Source organism: Cryptomeria japonica, chromosome 2 (assembly GCF_030272615.1).
Source record: "Cryptomeria japonica chromosome 2, Sugi_1.0, whole genome shotgun sequence".
Taxonomy (NCBI): Eukaryota; Viridiplantae; Streptophyta; class Pinopsida; order Cupressales; family Cupressaceae; genus Cryptomeria; species Cryptomeria japonica.
Window position 1 is genome coordinate 310,244,068 of NC_081406.1, and position 26,755 is coordinate 310,270,822.

The window sequence follows — 26,755 nt, forward strand, 5'->3', positions numbered from 1 at the left end:
GTTGCATTTGTTTGAATTTCTGAATGCCTTCATTTGTTTTAACTGTCTCTTCAACATTGTTCACAGTAGGGAGGGGTTAAGCTGGCATTTAACATGCCATTTGCATTTATTTTAAAGCTTTAACGCCTCTTTCATTTCCACACGGCAGATCTGCAATTTCACGTGGAGAGGGGGAAAATCGGTTTTGAACCTGCCACCATTGCATTTTCTGAAACTCTCTCTGCCTTTTCCATCATCCACGGCAGAGGGGAATGTTAGCAAGGTTGTTTTTTTGGCAAGGATCGTGGAATTCAGTTCCACTTGGCAATTGCATTTTGCAGAAAGTTAAAATGCCTCATCACTTTTCATGTGCCACAAGGGAGTATTCAGGCATACACCAATTGCATTTTGCTTGGAGGTTTCAACTCTCAACAATGCCTTAGTCACGCCACACTGCTTGCCAATGGAATTTGCTTTAAAGTTATTAATGCCTGAAGGTTTTGTAATTGCCTTTCAACACCTCCACGTGACTCTCCACCTTCCAGCTCACGACAAAGAAAGGAGAATTTACACCTGCCAATTACTTTTGTTTGAAGTTTTAATCTGCCTTTAACTCAATGCAGGAAGGAGGGAGCTACAAAAGTCACGTGGAGTTTGGGCTTTACACCAGCCATTACATTGGCTAATAGTTTCTAAAGTCTTTTCTACTCCATTTCCATGGCTCACGGCAGGGGAGACTTTGGCATTAAACCTGCCAATTGCAATTGTAGAAAGCTTTTAAAATCCTTTCACCCACTCCACGCAGCCCCTTTGCATTTGCTAAAGTTTAATTGGCCTCTAAACTGCTACGCCATTTGCCAGGAGGATTGAGCACTATGCCTGCCAGTAGCATTTGCCTGGAGTTTATTAAGCCTGAAGGTTTCCACTCCTAGAATATCATAGTACCTTGCTTGCATGAATAACACTTTACCATAAACTTAATGCACGGGCACGAGCCAGGTCGGGCCCCAAAGTGGGTCCGACTTTAAATTTTTTTTGGTTTTCACGCAACTGACCGTTGAAAAACACCTCAGGAACCTTGAACATGCCTTTGGAATTGATTGACACCATTTTCTGATCATTAAACCGAGTTTTGCAACTTTCAGGCGCTTGCGCAACATTTTCGCATTTAATTCCAAAGACGTAATTTTCAAACTGGTCAAAACACCTTTCTGGACTTCGCAAACTGACAGGCGTGTACTTTGATATACAAACATTAACTCTGCCAAACCGTTCCTCAAGACGAATCCCGAGTGAAGAAATATTAATGGTCAAAGATGACCAAATGGCTTTGTCAACACTGTGAACCTGATAAAGCCATTGCGCAGGGAACTTAAAATGCCTTTCTTAAAAATATCAAACGGTCTCCGTAGACCCCCAAATCTGAGGCATAGGTACCTTGAAGAACAGAGAAGACCTTGGAATGCTCAGTTTAACCGGGAAGCTAACTGGATGCAAATAGTGTGCTCATGAAAATAGCCACTTTAACTGATGTAGTAATGAAAATGTAGAAAACTGAATAAAGTGGCTCAAGAGATCATCTTGGAAAATTGATCAAATGGATTCATAAAGACCTGAAACTTGGCATGTGGACACACTTATATGCATACAATTCAATGCACTTTGAATTTTAGCATGACGATCAATTGGTCAAAAGATATTGGAGCTCGAAGTAGGCTACTTAATAAAATCTGCATTTGTACCTAACATGCACTTTTAGCTCACCCCTTGAATTCTGAAAGTTGCAAAACACTTCATAGGCCAAATGAAAGGTGTACAACAAGTTTCAAAGCTTTACCTCTTGATGATTAACTAGCTCCATTTTACATGCCCTCAAAGTAGGCCTATTAGGTTGATTCATTAGGTGGTCATTTGAAAGTGCAATAGCAAAATTTCATAGTGGGCCTCAAAACTTGACTCAAATTTATGAGTCCCAACAGTGGCTCTGATTGGGGATAGTTGATTGCAAGATCAACACAAGAATCCAGAATCTATGGTAGAGCAGACCACCCAAAAACGAAAAACTTCTCTTCTCTTCTAAAAAACAAGGCTCCTTATTCCACCCAAACAGCAGGGCACTTTATTGAAAACCACACAACTGAAAGCAAATCGACTATACAAGATGAACAAACATACTTACGACTGATTATAAACTGCCCCAAACAATCTTAGCATTTACCTCTGTCAAAAATCTAATTCTCATCACCTGATGTCATGATCCAAACAAAGGCACCTTTCAACAACAATTGAGCATAATCCTTATAATCAACTCCTTTCACCTCATTACTATAACAGCTGGTGTGCACACCTTTTGCCTGATTTTGAACTTTATAGCCACACACTATTTCAACAAAAGTAAAATCATGAGACAAATCACTATAGAGGCCTTCCCACGAGCTGCCATACATTTCACTATCCCAATCAACTCTATCATTTGCAAGGGCATCATCATGCTGAATTTCAAAAATAAAACATTCATTCTCACCACTGTAGTTCTCATCAACACATGCCTTGTTATCATTTAAATTCATAGAATGAGGGACATTAATAACCGATTGACACAAACAAGGAACATAAACATTTTGGTCCAGATGTGGTACTTCACTATGCAGATCACACTTTATATTATCCTTGTTTATCAAACTCAATACATCCGCATTCTCAATATCCCATTCATGGAAAAGAATGCATACCTCTGGCTGAAGCAAATCCTCAACTAAGTCTTTCTCATTCAGACTTACATCCACCTTAAAAACTTCCATTTGTGGTCTGAAGTAATCATCACACAGCCCATGCCTCTTATCTTCATCATGAAGTAAAATTTTACAACACATGATACTGCTGTTGGCAACTTCATCAGCATAACAAACTTGTTCAACACAAGGGGAAACTTCAACATTTTCCTTAATGAGGTCAACACTATGAACATTTATACCAAAGGCAAAGAAATCCATATCTAGTTCAAGCATATCATCAACATTCGCATCCTCTTCATGGTATTTCAAACTTTGAAAATATTCAAATATAGGTTCATTTAAATCTGAAAATGAATCATCATCTGCACTTTTACATATGTTCTTATCTTCAAAAATACTTTCATTTTCAGATTCATGACTGAGATATATAATTTGGTCTCCTCTTATATCATCTTCACAAGATGAATAATAAGAATTCTCATAGGTATCCTCAGCTACATGATTGACATTCATTTGCTGATCATAAGAAAATGAATAACTTGTGTCAAGATCACTCTTATTCTGAAATTGATCTTCATTGTTCATTCGTATACCTTCAAGGTGCTGAAAATCGAACTCAGTGTCCTCATAAGCAGCAACACCACTCCATTCTGAAACACATTCATCACTGGGTATACTTGCATTGAAAACACTATCAACATCATCCACAATTTCATTTTCAGTTTTATCAGACTTAATCAAATCTTGATTTACATCATATTGCGCTGATCATAAGAAAATGAATAACTTGTGTCAAGATCACTCTTATTCTGAAATTGATCTTCATTGTTCATTCGTATACCTTCAAAGTGCTGAAAATCGAACTCAGTGTCCTCATAAGCAGCAACACCACTCCATTCTGAAACACATTCATCACTGGGTATACTTGCATTGAAAACACTATCAACATCATCCACAATTTCATTTTCAGTTTTATCAGACTTAATCAAATCTTGATTTACATCATATTGCACATCCTTGTGTGACAAAATCATGGGCTGATTAGTAACTTCTTTGTTTGAACACATTGTATCATTATCATCATTCACATAATCAGCAACACTTAGTGATCCCTCAGTATTTGGTACTTCAACATCAAATACATCAGCAACATGTAAAGATCGATGGTCATCATCATCATTATTTTCATTATTATTAACCTTGGGAGATGCATGATTTACTTGATTATTTGCAGCCACATAATCAGCATAACCAACATACAAATCAAATGGTGCATATTCTTCATATAAATCTATCTCTGTATCAGCATTGTCACAAAATTTCCCACTGATCATTCTATCATGACTGTGAGAAACAAACGGCATTGACAACAAAGATTCTTGACTCTCATTTAACTTTGAATCACATATATCAGCAAAACCATTTGGAACAGCAAAGCTTGACATATTTTGACAAAATTTTTTTTGCTCAGCGTCACATTTACTTTCACCATTGTAGGTGTTTTGACAAGAAACGGCAGCAGACAAAAATCTCTTTGATATCCTAAATTTTAAATTGTTTTCAATGTCCCTAGCTGTGTTAAAAGCTTCATGCAAAGTTTTGGGTTCCTTGTTTCTTAATAAGAAACCCATATTCTTGTCAAAAACACTCATATAAATCTCCAAGCATGCTCCATCATTAAACTTATACTTGCTGGAAATATTAGACAATATTTGTGAAAATCTAATATTAAATGCTGGTACCAATTCATCTTCCTTGATTTGTATGTGCATGAATCTTCTCAGCATATCATAATCATTCACCTTTTCAGCAAATTGGGCCATAAAGTCAGCTGTTAATTCATCCCATGAGGAAATACAATTTACTGGCCAAAAAGATTACCAATCCCTTGCATCCTTTTTCAATGACTGGACAAATAATTTCATGCACACATCTTCTTGACAAACTTCAAAATCTCCCATCAAATCTGAAAATCTTTTCAAATGTAAATGTGCTGATTCTGATTTCTCCCCACTGAATATTGGCAAATGCTTTCTAATTTCTGTGGGTATAAGATTTGGGTAACCCGGAATATCTTTGAAATTTAGAGCAGCATAATAGTTCGTTTTAAAACTTCTCTCATAGCATGGCGGTGACATTTCACTATGCATGGCTATATGTGGAAATACACAAGGCTGAAAAATTTCACTACACATTTCTTCTTACTCCCACAAATAATTGCACAACCTTGGATAGAACAATGAAACACTTCAAGCACATATCATCATTCAAATCTATTCATAACATTGCTTGACACAAAGCTTTCTTCAAATACTTAGGTTCAAAAATTGTTCAATGTATGCCCTTGTTTTCAAAATTTCAATGTGACTGCAATTGCTTCAAAAACATTTTTGAAACATGTGCCCATAGGGCTGTTATTTCATTCAAAAACATCTTAAAAAAACTCAACTTGTTTTGACCACTACAACTGCAAATGTCTACAAATTGTGATCTCACACAACTCACACAACTCACTACCACAGATCTATTGCTGCAACTGGTCCAGGGTTCACACCTCTACGAAACATATGATTGTTTCGATAGTGTGCTCACCTTTGCAGCATTTAACCCGTGTTTGGCAATTCTGACTGTTAGACTTGTTGAGCTCTTGCGGCGAGTTTCTGCAATTGAACTTGCAAGTTTTCAATTCTGGTGAGTGGTAAACTACTATTCAAGTAGCTCAGCTGCATTTTTTTTGATGAATACTTGGCAGGTCAGTAAGTAGTTGAACTATGGTGTGTATAATCATCTTTTCTAGATTCTTTCAAGGTGTTGCAGTTTGCTGGTTGCAAGGAACATCCATAACAAAATCCCAGACGAAGAGGGTTGAAGACATCCAACAAAGCCTAAAACAAGTATCAGGAGAAAAAAAATCTCTTTGGGATTACGTGCGCCATTTGAAGGAAAAAATTGAGGGCTTGCAAGTTGAGAAGAATATCCAAACTAAATTCTTGATTGGAATTCTTGAGCAAATGCAACAAAAATTAAAAGTGAAGGATGATTTAGTATCAAATCTTCAAGAAGAGGAATATTCTCCAAGGAAGAGTGGAGCAACTCCTACTCAAGGAGGACAATCTAAAGAGGTATGCAAGAGCACTGACGATCAAGTTTTCTTCAAAATATTGAAGTATAATGATCCCACTAGCAGGTTTGAAAGGAATACCAAGGGTGTAGGCTCCAAATTGCTAGCAAGATGGGATATGTTGGAAGAGGATTTGGCAAGGATGGCCAAGGAATACTTAAGTCCATCTTATTGAAGGAGAGATCACCATTTAAGGGCCTTGGTTATGCAAACATGGAGATTGGTGAATGCTGAAACGAGGATTTTACACCATATTCAAGCCAAAGGCAGCCTAAAGGAGGTAATAATTCTTCTAATATTATTTTTGTAAAGCCTCAAGATGATTGTAGATTGTCTCCAAAGCATGAGCAGCAATCTAAGCAAGAAGAGGAGAGCAAGATTCTACCTGAAGAGGACAAAGAAGAGCTTTCAAACTTGAGGACACCCTAAAGGAATGGAGGAGCAAAGAATGACACTCCACAAGGATAGAAGAAGTGGAGAGATTCCACTCCACCTCTTTCACCTCTAGCTAGATTCAAGGAGGAGGTAAAATAGCATGTGGATAAACAAATAAAAAAAACCATCTTTTCTTTCATTTTAGAGAAAATGGCACGTTGCACAAGAATGTAGGTTTCTTTTTCCTTTCACTAGTTGTGGAAGAAGTAACAATTGTAGAATGTACTGCAAATAAAAAGCCACTAAGAAGCATACATTCCATGGAAAGGATGGAAAAAGAAGCCTTCTTTTGCCAAGACAAAGGGAAGAGAAAGGTCAAAACACATAGAAAGGAGGTAACAGACAAGTTGATTTGACTATATGCAAAGCTAACAATTATTGCTGTAATTTTAACATTGAAGGTCATTGGGATAACAAGTGCTGGACGCTCCATCCAAAGCTTCACCCAAAGAATGACAACAGAAAGATTGAGCAGCCACAAGGGGAAGAGAAGCACACCAAAGGACCAAGTTCAAAGAGAGAACAGCTCTCAAGTGATTCTACACCACCATTCATTTGATTCTTGGATATAGTATTTGTTTGATTTTGCAAAGGAGAGAAAGGTGAGCTACTTTCATTTGTATGGGCATTTGATTAGCAGACCAAGCTTCTCCAATGGATTGAGGAGTGTTCAAAGTGATGCACTCACTTGGGAGCAAGAAAGGAATATGATGCACTCACTATGGGAGCATGTGAAACAAATCTACTCAGGAAAGAAGCAAGGACAAACAAGAAGTATTGAGGTAATGGGTAAATTGAGTCTTAACATTTCTTGCAAATTGATGATAAACTGTCACATTGACTTCTTGTTTGAAAGCAAGAAATGGAAGTGTGATGCTCATTGCATGGGGGTATAAGTCTTCTATTAATACGGGCAAATCTAGCAACATGGACAGCTAGATGAAAATTAGAAGAATATATTTTCGAAGTTGTAGACATGTATGTTTGGGCAATATCTTGTTGCAAAAGTGCAGTTTTGTTCTGCTTGTATGGGCAAGTAGGGGCAAGGCATAGAAAACAGGAATTTGGAGAGATGTGCCTTGCTCTGGCATATGTTTGGGTATTGTAAATGTATTATACTTATTTGGTTGAGCATAGGCAGCACTGTTGCATGTTTTTGGGTGTTGAAGCATGTGTGTTTCCATTCCATGGCAATGTAAACATTGTAGCATGTCATTTATTTCACTTGTTGATATGGCAAGGAGAGGAGATTGACACCACTTGGATGGAGAAGTAGGAGGCACTTTGCTTATCATAGATGAGCATGAGGACAGCCAAGAGCATAGCAGTGATGGTCATAATTGTATTGTGCACAAACTCATGTAACAGCTGTAGCTTGTGCAAAGTTGTAGGAAGATATCTCTTTTCCAATTCATTGTAAACATTGCAAAATGTATGGTCTTCATTGTATGCTGATGCATTAAGGAGAATTCTTAATATCTTTCATGGCATTGTAATGTGACCTTCAATAGTTAGAAGGATCATACATTGCAGTAGTGTTTATGTTGTAGCATGGTTCCAAGGCAATCACTATAGCACAGAGTATGTGGCACAGGGCTTGAAGGAGTGGCCGTCATAGAATTAATCATGGTAAGGACACAAATTTGGAAGATAGATTATCAACATCTGCTACCTGATAACTGTACTGGTTTTGATTATCACTTTGACGATGAGAGAGGGTTTTGTTTGAATCAAGAGCAGGATACAGCATCACCATCTTCTACCTCATGTCACAATTTGAGTTGAGCATCATTTTTAAGGTCTTAAGGGTTTTTTTTTGGATCAAGCACCAAGAGACCTATACACATAGAGCACTACTACCTTCAGGCTTAGGGCATTTGGGTGCAATGCATCACTTGTTTTTAAGGAGATTTTGAGGGAGTTTTGTTTGAACCAGTTTGGATGCAAAAGTTACAGAGATGGAGGGAGAAATTTTTGTATATTTCAATGTAAGCTTTTGTGGAATCAAAATCTTTCTTAGAAGGGAGCTGTGATTGGTATTGGATCTAGGTCAAACATCCATCATCAGATTATGACACTTAAGCTAGTTTCAGGCATAAAAATCAGCCCCAGAACTTAGTTTTAGAAAATTGCCACTTATTTTTTTTTTATGATCAGATTAATGAAATGTAGATATACGACATTTCAAACAAGATTGCAGATATTATATTTATCAATAGCCAGATGCCTTTTACAATATGCATTGCTTTACACCTTGAAGCAAACTAAGTATGAATCGATCTCAAGACGTCCAGACTACTGTTTGAGTTTCCACGATCTGCTGTGTGTATGAGAACTGCAGTATGTATTCAAACTGCTGTGTATAACATTCAAACTTGCTGTAGGTTATATGTGAACTGCTGAAGATGTACGTATTGTTCTAAGGAGTGAAGACACGATCATTATATATATATCTGCTGATGGATAATAGTATCCAAGAGTCGGCTCCTTTCAAGGAGACACGACTTCACATAGAGGTGTCGCACCCTTCTAATAAGACATGGCGGACTTTCACCATAAGTCGGCCACTTAACAAACATTTAATCAAGGCCCAATTGGTTATACACATACCAATTTAAATAATATTAGTTTGCTTATTAATCATGCATATAAGAAAAAAACGAAGTGTATAAAGCATGGTGACAGTTAATAATCGGTTTACAAAATATGTAAGGCCGATAGGCCATTCACATATTTGGTCTTAGTTAGTCGGCCTGTAGGATTACTACCGATGCTATATATATTATCAACACTCCCTCTTAGCTAGGGAGGAATCCTTCTATACAAGTCACATCACCTCATCGTGATGACTAACACAATAACTACACTCATGTGAATGAAGGAAGCTTATCACCTCATCGTGATAGCTGACCACAATGGCTACTCCCATATGTGGAAAGGAAAGATATCACCTCACCGTGATATCAACCATCATGGCTTCTCCCATGGATGGTGTAAGAATAGAACCATTATTGTGAGATCGTCACCTCACAATGATGGTAAAATGCACAAGTGTTCATCATTGTGAGATCGTCACCTCACAATGATATTCACCATATCTCATCCTGGAGGGCGAACACACGAGTACAAGAAAATCATCATGGACTCTCTCACGTGATGTTGTCATGGCATCACACACATGACATCCACCATGACTCATCTTAGAGCGTGGAATTAAGGGCTTTCACCTCAAATCTCTCTCAAAGAGAAATGCATTAGCAAGAGCTTACACTTTAAACTTCTCTCTCAAAGAGAAGAATATAAATAGATCAATGATGCTGAGACTCAATCTCAACTAGGGCTTCATTCTACACTATACCAAGCTTATCTCGAAAGTACGCAAACTTTATCCTTGGAGAGAGGCTTGGTGAGAATGTTTGCCATATGTCCATCAGTACTAATGTATCTCAACTGAATAGCATTCCTTTCCACCATGTCTCTAACATAGTGATACTTGATCTCCACATGCTTTGTTCTGTCATGAAACACGGGATTGACAGAAAGCTTTACACAACTTTGATTATCACAATGGATAATAGTAGGCTCTAAGGATTGCCCAAACAATCCTGCAAGAAGCTTTCGAAACCACACTGCTTCTCGTGCTCCCACACATGCTGCAATATACTCAGCCTATGTAGAGCTTAGTGCCATTGAAGACTATTTCCTGCTGCACCAAGAATTCATGGCAGAACCCTAACTAAAACAACAACCAGAGGCGCTCTTCCGATTAGTGACACACCCTGCCGAATCATAATCAGTATATCCATGCAGCTTCAAGTCCACATCAGAAGAATATCTCAAGCCATATCCAACTGTGCCGCGCAAGTATCTCAGAATATGTTTTGCTGCAACTAGATGTATTTGCTTTGGTTCACACATGAATTGGCTAAGTGCACTTACTGCATAGCAAATATCTAGTCTAGTATTGACTAGGTACATCAAGGACCCAATCGTCTGCTTGTATAGTGTAGAATCCACCAGATCTGAAATAGCTGCAACCTCTCTTAACTTATGCAAGCTGGTCTCCATAGGTGTGGACATTGATTTACAATCCATCATACCAAATCTCTTTAGAATGTCAATGGTGTACTTCCCTTGACTTAGAATGATCCGATCAGATTTCTACCAAATTTCTAACCCAAGGAATTAGTGCAATAAACCAAGATCCTTCATCTCCAATTCAAAAGCTAACTCCTTGCATTTGATAATAAGATGATCTTCTCTTGTGATAAGTAAGTCATCAACATAAAGAATTAGGATTTAATGCTTCCCCATTAATTACCTTGAAGTACAAGTTTGAATCTGCATCATTCTTGGAGAAGCCCAAGCCTATTAGGTAACGATCAATCCTTTCGTACCAAGCACGTGGAGCCTGCTTAAGGCCATTCAATGCCTTCTTCAGCTTGCAAACATGAGACTCCTTCTCATGTACCACAAATCCTTCAGGTTGCTCAATATATACTTCTTCCTCGATTACACCATTTAGAAAAACTGTCTTTACCTCCATTTGGTGAATCTTCCATCCTTTAGATGCTGCAATAGCAATGATGGTCCTGACCGAAGTATATCGGGCAACTGGAGCAGAGGTTTCCTCGTACTAATTCCTTCCTTTAGAGAGAATCCTCTAGCCACAAACTTAGCCTTGTATTTCTCAATATTACCATCAACAGTGTGTTTGATCTTAAAGAGCCATTTAGAAGAAACAACAGATCTACCTTTCGGTCTAGGTACAATGTCCCAAACATCATTCTTTAGAATTGATTGATACTCTTCTACCATGGCATCTTTCCAAACCTGTTGACTAGTAGCTTCCTCAACACTGGTAGGTTTTGATTCAATGATTCTACTCATCAATGCAACATAGCTAGAGAACTTATGAGGTCTCTTACTTTCTCTAAATGTTCCTCTTGGGGCTGCAAATTTTTCAGCCTCTTGCATCATTTTCCTCGCCCAAAGAGATCTTTTCTTACCAATCACAATGTCAGTAGGCCCATCAGTAGGTTTCAAGGGTTCATTTGGATCATCATTTTCTTCAGGTTCATGATTCTCCCTTTCAATCTCAGGAGTATGGTCATCTTCCATATTTTGAGGAGGCTCTTGATCTTCACTATCTATCTCATGGATGCCCTTGGATTTTTTGAATGCAACATCCTCTTCAAATGTCACATCCCTACTTAACGCAATCAATTTCTGCCCTGGAATATAGATTCTCTAGGCTTTTGATGTTTCACTATAGCCTACAAATATTCCCTTCTTGCGAGAAGGTTCCAACTTTGTCCTTTTATCTTTGGGTATATGTATATACAATATACACTGGACAACCAAAGATCCTCAAATGACTTGCATCCAACTTCACCCTTGTGAATGCTTCTTCGGGTGTCTTATTCTCCAAAATATAGTGAGGGCATCTATTTTGAACATAGACATCAGTTCTAGAAGCCTCAGACCAAAAAGAAGTTTGAAGATTTTGATCATGGATCATGGCTTTGGATGTTTCCACGATAATTCTATTTTTCCTTTCCGCTACACCATTCTGTTGAGGATTATAGGGAACACAAAACTCCCACTTAATCCCAGCTTCAATGCAAAAATTATGGAAGTTACCGGGGGTGTACTTTCCTCCATTATCGGATCTCAAGACTTTGATCCTCTTCCTGGATATGTTCTCTACTTGAGCTTTGAATTCCTTAAATCTCATAAGTACCTCTTCAGATTCTTTACTATTCATGAGGTTTTTCTGGGATGAATCTTGTGTCCTATGTTGTAATCTTTCCATTTCAATACTTTATTTCTTGTATGACAGCTCTTTAGATTCTCCACATTTAACTGCTGATCATGTATTTATAGAGGTATGGCACTGAATGACAAATTGGCGGAAGAGGTTGCAATCACTGCTCAAAGCATTGGGGATTGATGTGTGGTAATTGAAACTAGTTGTACTAGGGATTTCAGCGTGTGTGTGACACACAATTTTATTAGTTGAGGAGAGGACTGGAAGCACAAAGAAGGGAAGTTAGAGTTTACTCAATTGGAGAGGAATAACATAAATGGAATTGACTGAGATGTAGTAAGATGCCTAAGTTTATGGGGATGGTAATTCAGACCCTTGTTCAATGATATGATATGTTTGACATTACTTGGAACACCATGAGGGGTAGCCAATGATTGCTATATGGAACAAAATAAGTTGTATACTTTATCAAAATTGTGATGAGATTTAAAAAAACTAGTTCAAGTTGCTTGAGGAAAACAAGGAGATTGTCATTGAGATCTTTTATATGAAGCAAGGAAAGAATGACACTCTCAAGAAATATAATCTACTAATAGAAGAATTTGATCTCTAAGTTAGAACCTTTCTGGCTATTTGCAACCAAAATATCACCCTAAGTTAAAGAAATTGCCTCGGATAACATATAGTTATGCTTATGATTGGGAATGAATCTACCAAGTTAAGACAAAACCAGCGATAAAGATCCTACCTTATTGTCTTCTATAACCATCTTGTGGAAAAATATGATGTGATATTAAGGATTTAAAGGAGGAAGCTGAAAAGACCAAAAAGGAAATTTGCTGCACATAATGCTGAGTTGAGGGGCATATGAGCACAAATTGTTGCTACAATCATTTCTATGAGATATGAAGAGTATCTGGGCACACTGTCAAGGACTGCATGTAGAATCTGAATAACAAAAACTTAAAAATGTTGTTAAACTGATTTATCCGCATCAAAAGGGGCATTAATGGGTTTCCAAATCTATGACATGGTGAAAGATAGAAGAAACAGGGTTGTAGTGATAGGTGTGTTGAATACAGTATCAGTTGTTGACCAGATCCATTATTGAGTGTGTAATAAATTTGGCCACTTTGCAAAGGGTTGACACAATAACCAAAATATTGACGTTTCAATGGCATCATCCTGGTGGTCACGGCAAATTATTGCTCCAAGAACAGGACAGCCAATATGGATTTATTCTATACCAAAGAAGCTGCTATTACCAGGGCATAGACAAAGAACATTCCTAACCTGGAGAAGAAAAGAATGTTTTTTTTTGGTAGGTAAGAAGAAAAGAATGCTGTATAAGGAAGAATTTCTAATATCTGTGGTAGAAGAAGTCCATACAGCTATTATCAAAGAATCATATCTTCGGCGGAAGTTGTTACTGTCAGAGGCGTCGGCAGAAGTTGTTATTGTCAGAGGCGTCATTTGCAAAAGGTTACCTAAATCCTAACACCTATCTTTTCTGTTGCAAAGCAACATTACATGGTTCAAAGAGGGGGAGCTTGTTATGACCCTGTATGATATTGCCTTAGAGAGTGGATTGTTGATTTTAAGGTAGTGCTCGTTAACCACAGGCAAACATCAGATCTGTTGCCTTCCCAACCATAGACGATAAGCTCTTATCGTCACCCCCAAGCACGCTACATAAATTTCTCACCATCAATTGATCTGCTTGTACATGAATTCGATCTGCCTGATTATGATCGAACTTGCTGTCTGATCTCTGTTCCAAAGAGGGAAGACCACGTCCATATATATCCGTCGAAAGGAGATATCCAAGAGTCGGCTCTCATCAAGGAGGCACGACCTTCATGAAGCATCGCATGCCTTCAAATGAGGGGTGGCGGACTTTAACCAAAAGTCTGCCCCTTTGAAACAAATCCGATAAGTCAAACTCGATAATGTATGTTTAATCATTAAACCTGATAATGCATATGTGACTTAATAAAGATATTAAATGATTAATATAAGCTGATAGATTCATCAAATGTGTAAGGCCAATAGGCCATTCACACATTTGATCTTGCTGAGTCAGCCTGTAGGATTTCTACCGACGCTATATCATCAACATGGATGACCTGTGGCATGCATAACTTTTAATTAAATCCCTAAATTTATGATTTGTAGGTTATTCATCTTATTAAGACTTTTGGGTTGCCCCAACCTAGTGTTAGCTATATATAAGGACCAGGCATCATGTGTTTTGATATTAATCAAAAGATTTGGAAGATTGCACTGTTAAAGTGGCTTTTGATTTCATTCTTTTCTTTGGCATTTGTTATCTATTATCTGTTACAGAACTGAGATCTGCATATTTCATCTATTTCCCAGTTATATCAAGATCTGGTTTTGTCATCTCTGCTATATTCTGCTATCGATACCGTGCAAATCTTCTGTGCATGCTATTAGATTTTTATTTACTTCTGTAAGATCTGTGTATGCGTCTTTCTTGGATATATTTTGATCATTCTGAAATGTTCAACTGGCAGGAATCTGGTTGCCCACATTGCTTTAGGATGTTAGGGAGTGGGTCGTAGCTTGTGTTAAACAATGGGGAAACCAAAAAGAATCAGTAACATGGCTCCAAATTAACTTGAAATTCCGATTAAGGTCATTTAAAAACAGAAGTAAACAAAACTGATACTCACACAGTCAACTTTGACAAGTAATCAGTTGAAATGATACAGGCTGCTTGCATGAAATCAAGAAACATACACCCCTATCCCATTCATGAGGAATGCCAAGTTGAGGGGGAACCACAGCAGAAGTTAGACACAGATAAGCTGCTTGCTCCCAAAAATTATAGGATTTAAACACTTCCAATCTTACCAGGATTCTGCAAAGCACCAGCTCAAACAAATCTGGAGTACCTTTCATCCATGGGTAAACTGTTGAGCAAGAAGAAAAAAATTCTTCTATTGAATCAAATAAATTTCTGAATACTTTCATTAAAGAAGATGGTGATTCCAAGAAAAGAGAATACTCCCGTAAAAATGGGGTGCCCTTATCATCAATTCCTTGTGTAGCATAATTAGCAAGAGCTTCATGCAATATTTTATGTGTCAGTGATGGAGGCTTTGGTGTCTGTGCATCTTCCATTTGACCTGTTTTTTGGTGTGGCCAATTCCTTCATTTTCAACTTTCATTTTCCATGTCTAGGTAGAGCTTTAATGATTATATCTGGGGTGCTTGAAAATTTATCTTTAATTGCTGACTCCATTTATCTTTATTAGGCACCCAAAGTGGGCAACTTTAAAAGATTATGTGGACACCTTTTTTCTAGTTCAAAACTTTAATTTATTAACTTAAGAACTGTGCATGAATTGAGGCATCAAAGTGAGCCTTTTCATAATGCATGTCTGTTATGGCTCATTAATTTCTATAATGTTAGGGAAATTTCGTTTTCTTTTAATGTCTAATTATATGATTCATAATTAGGTCTTTTTAGTATAGTGTTTGAATATAAAGAGCATCTCTGGAAAAATCAATAGTATGACTGTAGCAAATAATAGAATGCAAGTAAAAGGCTTTTATTCTGAATAATTGATTTTGTTTTGTCATCCATATACTTGATTAGAAAATTTCATTTCGCTCTTTCAAATTCTTTGTGTTACTAAAAATTCACCTCTTATGTTGCAGATGTTAAAAAACTTTTTGGTTTGGATTGATACAAGATTAGGACATTGGGGACCTCTTGTTTTGTAAGTATCTTCACGTTGCTTGGCTTTAACTCTATTTTGTTGCAATGTCAAGTTATTCGTTCCATTCATTGCTTCTGAAATGTTAAATTTGATATGATATTATAATATCTGTCACTCCATTGAATTAGTTTAACTTTATATTGTCTTAATTTTTTTAGTTTTGAAAAGTTATATTGGCATGATCTCATTTCTCTCTGAAGACCATGCAAAAGTACGTAATTATTTTTATTGTAAATTTTTTGTTCATGTTACTTGAATAATAAACTCAAGATTTATTGTTTTGCAACTTGGTACATAACAAACATTACTCAATGTCCATAAGTATTAGTTTATGAGAAAAGGGATGCAATGAAAAATTCTCAGCAGCACATAAATAAGTTTCAAGTTGAAGGGTACGGTGGCATTATAGGATAGTATCTGATTTGAGCCATTTAAACTCATCCTGTAAACAAGCATGTTATGAGAACTAGGTCTCTATTACAACTTGGATAGTATCTGATTTGAGCCTTTTAAACTCATCCTGTAAACAAGCATGTTATGAGAGCTAGGTCTCTATTACAACTTGGTAAAAGATTAGTATAAGAACTCTTCTGTCATTCAAAATAGTTGAGTTCAAAGCATTAATTGTGCTTCCATCCTTGTGCACTATAGAACTCGCTTGCAAGGAGATGCTCATATCTTTAGTGTGAAATTAGAATAATTACTGGATATGGGTATATTATTTTGTTCCAATGATCATCAAGTAAACACTGCATAAGGGGTACCTTTTCAACTGATGAGCTGGTAGGAAAATGTCATTTAAAGTTTTAAACTGATATTAACCAGCATAGAATAAATTATTTTCCAAATGGAACTCCTTTCTCTTTTATAGCTCTTATAATAGCATCTATGTTTTTCTTTGGGAATTGATTGCAACAGACGTAAAATGAACTTATTGTTACTTCAATATTGACCTGGGGAAACCCTGTTTTATATAGTGCGGACGTTTTCCAGTTGGAGGATTGCACCTCTTTGAGCAGTTCATTGTTTTGTGATGAGTGCTTCCCTGGAAACTAGTTGGCCTTAGGTACTCAAAAAGGGTAGCATTTTGAAACATCTGTAATGAAACAAGATTGCGAGAAAGTTATTGAGCAATATATTGGTCGGCTTATCTATTGTAGCTCTACTAGGATTGAGGGAAGCTGTGACCCTCGGGGACTTCTTGCAATTGGAAGAGTACACCTCTATAAGCAGTCCATTCTTTTGTGATAAGTGTATCACAGGGAATAAGTTGGCCTTTAGTACTCAAAGAGGGCAGCATTTGGAAATGTCTGTAATTAAACAAGATTGGAGAGCAAAGTATGGTGTATTGCATTGAGAGTTGGAGTTGGCAAGCCAAATTTTGACTTGGACATGGAACCAAAGCTTGGTGAAAAGTCACTAAAACTTGGCGAATTTAAAAAATCATTGAAATATAGAAAATTGTAAGAAAAAAAGTTCTTTTACTGTATCTAATATCAAAACAACTTTAAATACAATAGGAACATGACTCCAAATTGAATGAAATTCAATCACTTGGAATAAATTAAGAAAAAATGGGGAAAAACATGCTTTTTCATTTGATGTAGCACTAACCAATTCTTATTTTTTTGTTTCTTTAACATAATATTACAAAATAGATATTGTCGTAAATCGTACTCCTTTAATTATGAGTCCAATTTCATACTCTCCTTAGCACTTATTTTAATTTTCCCATTCCTCTAAGTATTTTCGGACCATTTCATGCATTAAAATTATTTAATTCAATATTATAAGTCCTATTTACTTTATGACATCAACACTTTCTTATTTAGGCCCTTATTTTAAGTGTGCCCTTACATTTTAACCTTATATGGGTCCTATCTCATTTTAAGGTTCAATGCACTTTTTCCCCCACTTAAATATCATCATTTTTCATATGAATTACAGGTTTCGTGTCACAGCCCTATCATTTGGTGACCCTTAAAATTCAGGCCTATTTTGTTGGGACTGTGTGGCTTAGCCACTTAGTTCGACACTTTTTGACTAAAATTTCAAGAGGATAATATGATCTCCTTGCCATTTATAGATCTATCTTCAATATGTGAAAATAATCATTTTAAGTCAGCCAAAAGATGAATTTACCTTGATAACCCTATATAAGGCATCATCCCTAAAATTCATTTCTTCATCTAACTATTATTCTATCATTCCAATTCAAGAGCAATTATTCTTCTCCAAAAGCAGATCTGAGCTTAAGGAGTAGTAAGCTACAACAAGGCATCATCAATTATGTTATCATGATGACTTTATGATGATTTATGTTATTGCATTAACACATGGATGACTTATCCTAAGAGCATTGCATCATCAATTGAAGGTATAATCATTTCAATTAATCATTTCCATTCAAGTATCTCACTTCAGATTTCTATTTCTTTGTTATCATTGTTGTAGTGTTGAGTCCAACCTAGGGTTTGATTAAGACAAGCCCCTATAAAATTCAACACCATTTTTTTCTCCTTTTGTGCAAATCAAGGTTCAAAATCAGGTTTCAGGTTTCGACCGAGGGTACATGAGTACAATACTGATAAAGACAGAGGCGACAAGACAAAGTTCAACAGAAAAGAGGACTAGGGTGCCTAGCGCCATAGTCTAGGCATTTTAGCCAGAAAATTGACCCAAGGATAGTTTGGGAGCTCTATTGGATCCTTGTTCTGCACTTGGACACTTGTAAGGACTATGGCACTTAGCCACATGGTCCACCCATTTTGAGCTTAGATTTCTATGACAAGTTCCTCTCTGCATCCCCTTTCTAGATCTGGGCTTGTTCTCTAATTACGAGTTTTGTATTTGCCTATTTAGTTGATCATTGCCACTTTTAGACTATTTAGCCTTGTTCTTTGCATCTATCTTATCCAATCAATTAAATCAACAAAAGAGAACAATCAAATCCACCAAGTTCCTAGCTCTACCAAGGGTTTGTAGTTGGGCTTTTTGGTTGTTCTCCAATGTAATTGATGGGATTGGGTTTGATTCCTAGTTTGCATGTTAGACTAGCGAGTCCCATTTCCACCACATTACATTTTGGTGAACCCGACTCTTCTTACACTTGCATATCTTCTGATTTTAAATCTGATTTTGCATAATTTTATTGCATACATTGGTTGAACATTGATCGATTAATATGGGATATGAGTATCTTGTTTGATCATTTGGTTAAATGGAGTTGTTATCCTCCTTCGCTAGTTCAATTTCAAGTTTTATCCAAGATGTTCATGATGTTCCCTTCTATGCATATGATGATATCCTATGTCTTCCTTTCATCCATAGCTATGATTTAACCTCTCCCAAAATTGGTCCAACCCATGAGGACAGTTTTGGTGCGAGAAGAGATTATCAACACTTCTTCCAAACATCTCCCTCCTAGGGATGAGGCTTTGAGGAATGATGGCAAACCCGCTCTATTCCGGGGAAATAACCTCCTCCAAAATTCGTTTCAATCTATTTGCTATCACCTTTGAAATCACTTTGTAGACCGTATTACATAGGGATATAGGCCTAAAATCATTGAAAGTAGAGATATTCTCCTTTTTTGGTATTAGGGCTATGAATGTGTTATTGAAATCCTTAAGGACAAAGCCACCCTTTCTTGATTCGTCCACAACTTCCCACAAATCACTAGCCAAAATGTCCCAGAATTTTTGAAAAAAGAGGGCAGGGAAATCATCCAAGCCTGGAGCTTTGTCAGATCCCATACCAAAAATTGTAGATTTCACCTCCTCCATTGACACAACACTCAATAACATCCAGTTATGCTGTTCCTTCACATAGGTAGGGATGATGTCCATATTGGATTGTAGATCCTTGTCTAATAACACTTCTCCATTGAAAGACTTAGAAAAGTGACTAATGGCCTCCTTGTTAATGGATTCCTGATCTGTTAGCAGATCTCCCTCCATATTCTTAATTGAAAAAATCTTATTATGGGTTCTCCTCACCTTAACTGACGTGTGGAAAAATTTGGTGTTTCTGTCGCCTTCCTTCAGCCAAGTCTCACGGGATTTTTGTCTCCAAAATGATTCCTCTCTAGCTAAAATTTTAGAGTACACCTTGTTAAGCTCCTTCTCTTTCAAAAAAGAGAATTCGTCCATGCCTTGTAGTATGACTTGTTCATGGAGCTGTTTCAACTCTTCTTCTAATCTTAAATTTTCGTTGAAAATGTTCTTGAAAGATTCTCTATTCCATTTCTTTAGTTGTTCTTTAACAAATTGAAGTTTTTTAAAGAAAGTGAAAGCTTTGTTTCCTGTCTTTTCAGGAACATGCTTCCACCAAGCCTCCAACAAAGATCTAAGGTTGTTGTCCCTAAGCCACATTGCTTCAAATTTGAACAGACATCTATCTGAGGCTTTTTCATCTTGTACTCAGAGACATATGGGATAATGATCTGATCTCGTGAAAGGAAGAATATCTGCAGTGCATGTCCAAGGACTAGACGACCAATCACCAGCTATGAAAAACCTATCTAGTCTTTCAGCTATGTATAAAAACTGCTTCTTCTATTGGTCCATGTGTATTCACCAGTCTTGAAAGGAATCTCAATTAAACCAGATTCTGTGATAAAGGAATTGAAGTCTTTATTACTCTGTCTATTCCAGCCAATGCCACCCGTTTTATCTGAAGGTCTGACCAAGGCATTAAAGTTGCCACCTATAATAAAAGGATTTTCAGTGTCTTGTTTAAGACACTCGGATAAATCAATCCATAGCTGTTTTTTCAAATTAGTGCTGTTTGGACCATAAACATTGATCATATACACATGCATATGCAATTGTTTAGAGTAAACTCTCATCCATTGCCACCAATTACCTTGTCTCATGATTGTGACTTCCACCAAGGAGTCGTTCCACATAATAGCTAAACCACCCGAAGCTCCCTGAGCTTCCACTAAAACACATTTCCATTTTTTGGATTTACTGTAAAAAGTATCAAAATCCTCTATCTTAATTTTAGTTTCTTGCAAACAAACAAGATTCGGTCTAAATTGATCAAGGCATCTCTTGATTAGTCTAACCTTGTCAGGGGCATTGCAGCCCTTTCAATTCCATGAAAGGAGCCTCATTGCTTCCGGGAAGAGACCACGTCCCTTCTCGATCTCAGTCTGAGCTTACTCTGGCCAGCAACACTTCCTGCAATTTCCAGTTTAACTTTGTTGGATTTAGGTCCTCTTTTCTTCTTTTCCCCGGCTTTCACTTTAGCATTTTGAGCAGGTGTCATTTCCAGAGATCTCTTTTCCAGATCCCCTCCGAGAGCAAGTAAAACTAACTCATCCTCCCCTTCCGGGGTATCAAATAATTCTCCCTTTGAATCTGATGATATCAATTCCCCTCCACTATCTTTAACTCCTTCAAAAGATGCCTCTAGATTTTGAATGGGAGAGATTTGAATGTCTTTGAAAACCATTTCTTCTAGGTCTTGACCATTATGAAGTGTTTGTAAGGTTGCCTTGCTTTCTTGGATTTGGGACCGCAATTGATCATCTCTTGTAAATCCCCTGTCCATGTTTTCTGCCCGAGTCTCTGGGACTATTGTCTCTTCCTCGTCATCTTTATTGTCAACTTGGATATCGTTTGATATATAGTCATCACTAGGTTTTAGGTGATCAGCATCCCGAGTATGCTTCTCCTCTATGATTTTATCTGGAACACTATTACCAACTTCAGTAGCCCAGGGGTTTTCGTCTATAAGCTTCTCCCAATTCTGCCCTTGAGGATCATTTTCTTGATAGTTGGTCTCCCCAACCAAGGATTCTATTTTGCGAACAATTGAAAAAGTCTCCAAACCCATCGTAGAGGACTCTGAATCAAACATTTCATCAATAAGCCCTTTCATTAGCTTGGCTTTATGGATTGTGTCGTGCTCTAATACGCTCCCTTGTTTGTAGTTATGAAGCACACCCTAGTCCAAAGCTTCCCACCGATATTCCCAACCATTAGATTCCGACAACCTTATAATTTCCTCAGCTAGAAAATTTTGTTCTTTGAGCTTCCCTTTATCCCCTATTTTGCAATCCCCTTTTGGGTGAGCAAAGGATTTGTAGTCTGGGCATGACTCCATCAAATCTTCTAGCACCACTTTTTGAATCCAAATACCTGATCCTGTTTTAATTTCTAGGGTGTCCGATATATTATGAACCGGATTCCATTCTATGTAAATCCTTGAAATCATGCTGAAATTCTAAGAGTCAATAAATTCTTTTGCTTTTTTGAAAATCCCTAGACTTTCACCTATTCTCCTTAGGGTTTCTATATCCTTGTATTCTTGAGGCAGCCCTGGAAGTTTAAGCCATATTGGAATCCTACTGATGATCTCTTCCTTAGGGTTAAAATTTGGTTTCCACTTGATGATATTAAAACCTTTCCATCCATAAAGAAGGGGCCGTTATCCAAAATCTAGTTCCCCTCCCAAGCAGAGAGACATATAACTAAAAAAAAGCCATTTTCTAACGTTTTAAGCTTGACTCCCTCACCCCAGATGGAAAGACACCACGCTCTGATCTTAGAGAAAGACGGCCATGTGCCCCCCCATTTAAAAAAAAGAGCATGTTCACTGAGAAATCTAATATTTTCACTCCATTCCTCATTAGAAATCTCTATGTTCAAAACTCTACTGTAAACTGAGTTCGGGCATACCTCTAGGACCTTTGCAGCTTCCGTCGAGGGTTTTGGCCTCCAAAATTTCTCCTGCACCGTTTTAAAATCGACTTGCTGCCTGTTGTTTAATGCTGCATAGCCATCAAATCTTGCTTTTTCCATTCCCTGTCATTTTTCGTGGTTGCTCCCGCTGATAGCCTTCTTTGTTGAGAGGTCTCCGGACCCTTCCATGGCCAAGATTGTCTTCTAAACCTTGATCGATCATCTTTGAAGTTACCGCGGTTCTAGTTTCTGTTCAACGGCCATTTCCGATCTAACCCGCCTCTGTAACGAAAGCCTTCATGCCTTCTGAAACCCTGCCAAGAGCTTCTATCCACCATCGCCGCTTCCAAAGGGTTTATACTTGTACCCAGGATTTTTGTTCCTATATTTGTTTTTGAATTAGACTTCTCTACTTTTAAGTTGTAGTTCCCTAAGGTGTTTATAGTGGGTAAGAATCTCCAATTATTTTTGTTCTGGATGCTATTTATTAAGTTATTGCTCGTTTTAGATGTCATTTGGTGAGGGACTTTATACGATTGAAGTTTTGTAAACTTTATCTTCAAAGTAACAATTATACTACTCATACAATTGCTGTTAGAATAGTGGCAACGATTTCTCAAAACACACATGATAAGAATCTTAAACCCGTGCCCTCAACTTTGTTTTAAGTTTGAAGAGTAGGCTTAAATATACATATTAAATGAGGGCTTACTAGGGTTGCGAGCTTTCACTTATGTCAAAATTGAAGCTATTTATAGGGAGAATAGAAAACTCTATATGACTATATTGAGTCCAACCTCACTTTCAGGTGGGAGGCAATGTTTTGATATATTTAGATTGATAAATGTCATCAAAGATTTAAGCCTATTGGATGCTGGGATCTTTCGACTCAAATAAGTATTCATGACATGCTAAAGGTTATAATCTAAATTTAAATGAGATGTCACATTGGGACAGGAGGCTCAAGTGTTTGACCCCATATGATACTTGTGTATTTCTAACACTTATTCGAAAAGACATGTCCACTAGCAGCTAGGATAAAAGTTGCTAATAACAGGTTGGCTATAAAATGGAAGGAAATTTGCAGCAATATATACCATTTGCACATAACCTTCATGAGAGAAAAATATGCTAAAGAAGTATTTAGAATCCACAATGCAAAAGTATAACAAACATATCATAAGATAACAGCAGATGTACCCTGGGAAAACCATCTTAAGGGACCAACCCAGCCTCCAAAAGCACCCACACAATTTAATGTATTATCTCAAATAACAAGATTACAATACACTTATAGAGTCTCTATGCAAGCTTTTGAAGCATCATGCACCCTAGTTGCATTCCTCCATGTGAACAAGCAAATTAGGACCATGTAGCCATGCATCCCAATCCATGTTTTCTCTACTCACATATGCAACCTATAAGAGATGCTCAATCCAACCTTAGTCAACAAGCCAAAGGTTACACAAGCCAACCTCAACAACTACACGTGGTTGCTTTTATAAAGACAAGCTTGCACAAAATCACTAAGTGATATTAAATAAATCATTTGTTTCAAAACCATGAGCTCACTATACGCCAAATTAAATATTTGATACCAAGTTTTCTCAATTTTAAGTATCTTTTCAATGTGTCACCCACATTAAATATTTATCCCAATGTCACATACAACATAATGTATCCCCAAGAATGCCAAACCCATTATGATGTCCACATTTTAAAGATACAGTACAATTTAATATTTATTTTGCATTGTTAGCATTATTATTTTATGATGCAAGGTGTCGATACACCTTTCCCAACATTTCCCCACTTGTTGTATGCATTGCATGAGGAGTTAAAAGCAAATTCAATCCTTATAGCCAACATGTATCATCAAAACATCCAAGTGCCAATCCAGAAAATATAAAATCCTATCCAAAGGTGATGACACAATATCACATAGAAGCATGATTGAATCTTGCATCAAATTGATATCCAAACACAAACACAAAATCCAATGGTAACAAATAGGCCTAAGTAGTTGCCAAGAACTCACCAACATAGCTGGAATATCAACCATAACTAGTTGCTCATATATCCAACTATCTATAACTCAAAACCAAGGTATACTCATCATCACATGTAGAATTTTTGCCATCAATATATCCAACCCAAACCACGAGCACAAGTCCTTGTATATACATTGTCCTACATAAAGGAGCCCTCCAAGGTAACACACATAGATGTGTGACAAAAAAGCTTGAAGAGTTTCAACACCACAGTTTAATGAGAAATCTAACAAAGGACACCTATACATCTTGGAATAATGGCAAATCTGAAATCATTCAAGGCAACCAAAAGTCTACCAACAACTTCAATTAATCAAGGAGACAAAGCTCCTTTAAATAGAGTTACAAAGACAATGTTTCTAAAAGAAACAATCGTTAACTAGAGGCGAAATTAGAAACAACTTAAATGACCATTAATAACACAGAGAAAGATATTATTCTAATACTCTCCCTTAATGGTCATCGTTCTAACTACCAAGAGAAATAACAGAGAAGGTTGCCCCCTTCTTCTCAGAACATGTTGCAACAGAAGACAAGAGCCTGCCACTAACTCTGCCACTTGAGATTAGTCTGCCACCAACCCTCCCAGAAACTGCAGAACTTCTGGAGATACCCGAAACAACACCAACTGTCCAACCAGATGTTGGAGAATTGTTCCTCCCTGTAACTAGAGACACACCAAGAACAGTTGTCACGATTTTGAGGAAAAAATCGGCAAACCCTCTAAACTATTGCAGATGAACAAGATGCCTGAAAATAGACTGCAAATAAGAGACTAGTGCAGATGTTCGCACAACAACTCCAGGTGCGACGAAAAACAGACTGCAACCAAGTACAATTTCTGAGGAAAAAATCATAAACCCTCGTGATTTTTTTTTTTACAGGGACAAAAAATATTTAAAAACCCATAGATAATTTTTTTAGGATAAAATTATTAAAATCCATAGATTTTTTTAAGGGAAAAAATATTAAAACCATCAGAATTTTTTTTTTAGGTAAAAAAATATTAAAAACCGAAACAAACATCGATGCCCATAAGCCATCTTCACGCTTTTCGAGGGATGAAAAACGAGGTACTGAGAAGATGCTAAGTGCACAAAACCTGACTACCTTCCAACATCAATTTGGTCAATGACACCATCTTGCACGTTTCCCAATGCACGGAAAACGAAAAACTGAGAAGAGGCGTTGGCATGGAATTAAAAAAAAAGGAATCCCAATGCAGAAACAAAGGCAGATGCAGGTACAAACTTTAAAAAAAGGAGTTCGGTGGGCACGAATTTCAAGAAAAAAATTCCGACTGACCTAGAAAAATCCGAAGACAACCCAGAAATCCTTGCTAAAAACCCAGAATGAATCTTCTGTCGGAATTTGGATCCGCTGGCTCGAAAATCGAGGTACCTAGAAAATTATGATGACGACCCAGTTGAGATCTCGAAAAACCCACCAAGAATTTGCAATCGGAAATTTTTTTCAACTTGATCTGAAGGGAAAAAACCCTAGTCGAAAATGCAGATTTCCGTCCAAAAAATGGCTGAAAAAATTTGTAGGCGGAAAAAAAATCGCGTTGCGTGGTCGCGCGAAATGCAAGAGAGATGGGTCGCGAGAGAGGGCAGAAAATAGCCAGAAAATAGCTGAAAACCCTAGTAGCTGCAGCCAAAACGAACTGCCAAAGTAGCAATTTCGAATAAACAAAGAAATTTTTCAAAAAAAACTGTGAAAAATTATTTCGAAAATAACCAAGGCTCTGATACCATAATATAGATGCAAAAGCATATGGATTTCAAAGAATTGATGTTCAATTAATCAAGGAGACAAAGCTCCTTTAAATAGAGTTACAAAAACGATGTTTCTAAAAGAAACAATCGTTAACTAGAGGCGAAATTAGAAACAACTTAAATGACCATTAATAACACAGAGATAAAGATATTATTCTAATAGGTAACACACATAGATGTGTGAGAAAAAAGCTTGAAGAGTTTCAACACCATAGTTTAATGAGAAATCTAACAAAGGACACCTATACATCTTGGAATAATGGCAAATCTGAAATCATTCAAGGCAACCAAAAGTCTACCAACAACACTTACAAGAATGGTGGAGCTAATGTCATCAATATCATCTGGTACCAAAGAACATACATAGATTTGCAAACCTACAAACTAAACCACGTCAACATAACTCTCTTTGTAGTAGTCTCTGTTGATATTAATTAGGGAAGGG

General features: G+C 37.1%; 1 protein-coding gene across 1 annotated transcript in view; it reads left to right on the forward strand.

Moving 5' to 3' along the window:
• LOC131075355 (uncharacterized) overlaps nt 1–26,755 on the forward strand; it is a 142,656-nt gene that overhangs the window by 8,637 nt on the left and 107,264 nt on the right. The window contains exon 2 of the mRNA XM_058012183.2: nt 15,728–15,789. Within this exon, the coding sequence (XP_057868166.2) occupies nt 15,728–15,789 (62 nt within the window). The remainder of the gene's footprint in view (nt 1–15,727; nt 15,790–26,755) is intronic.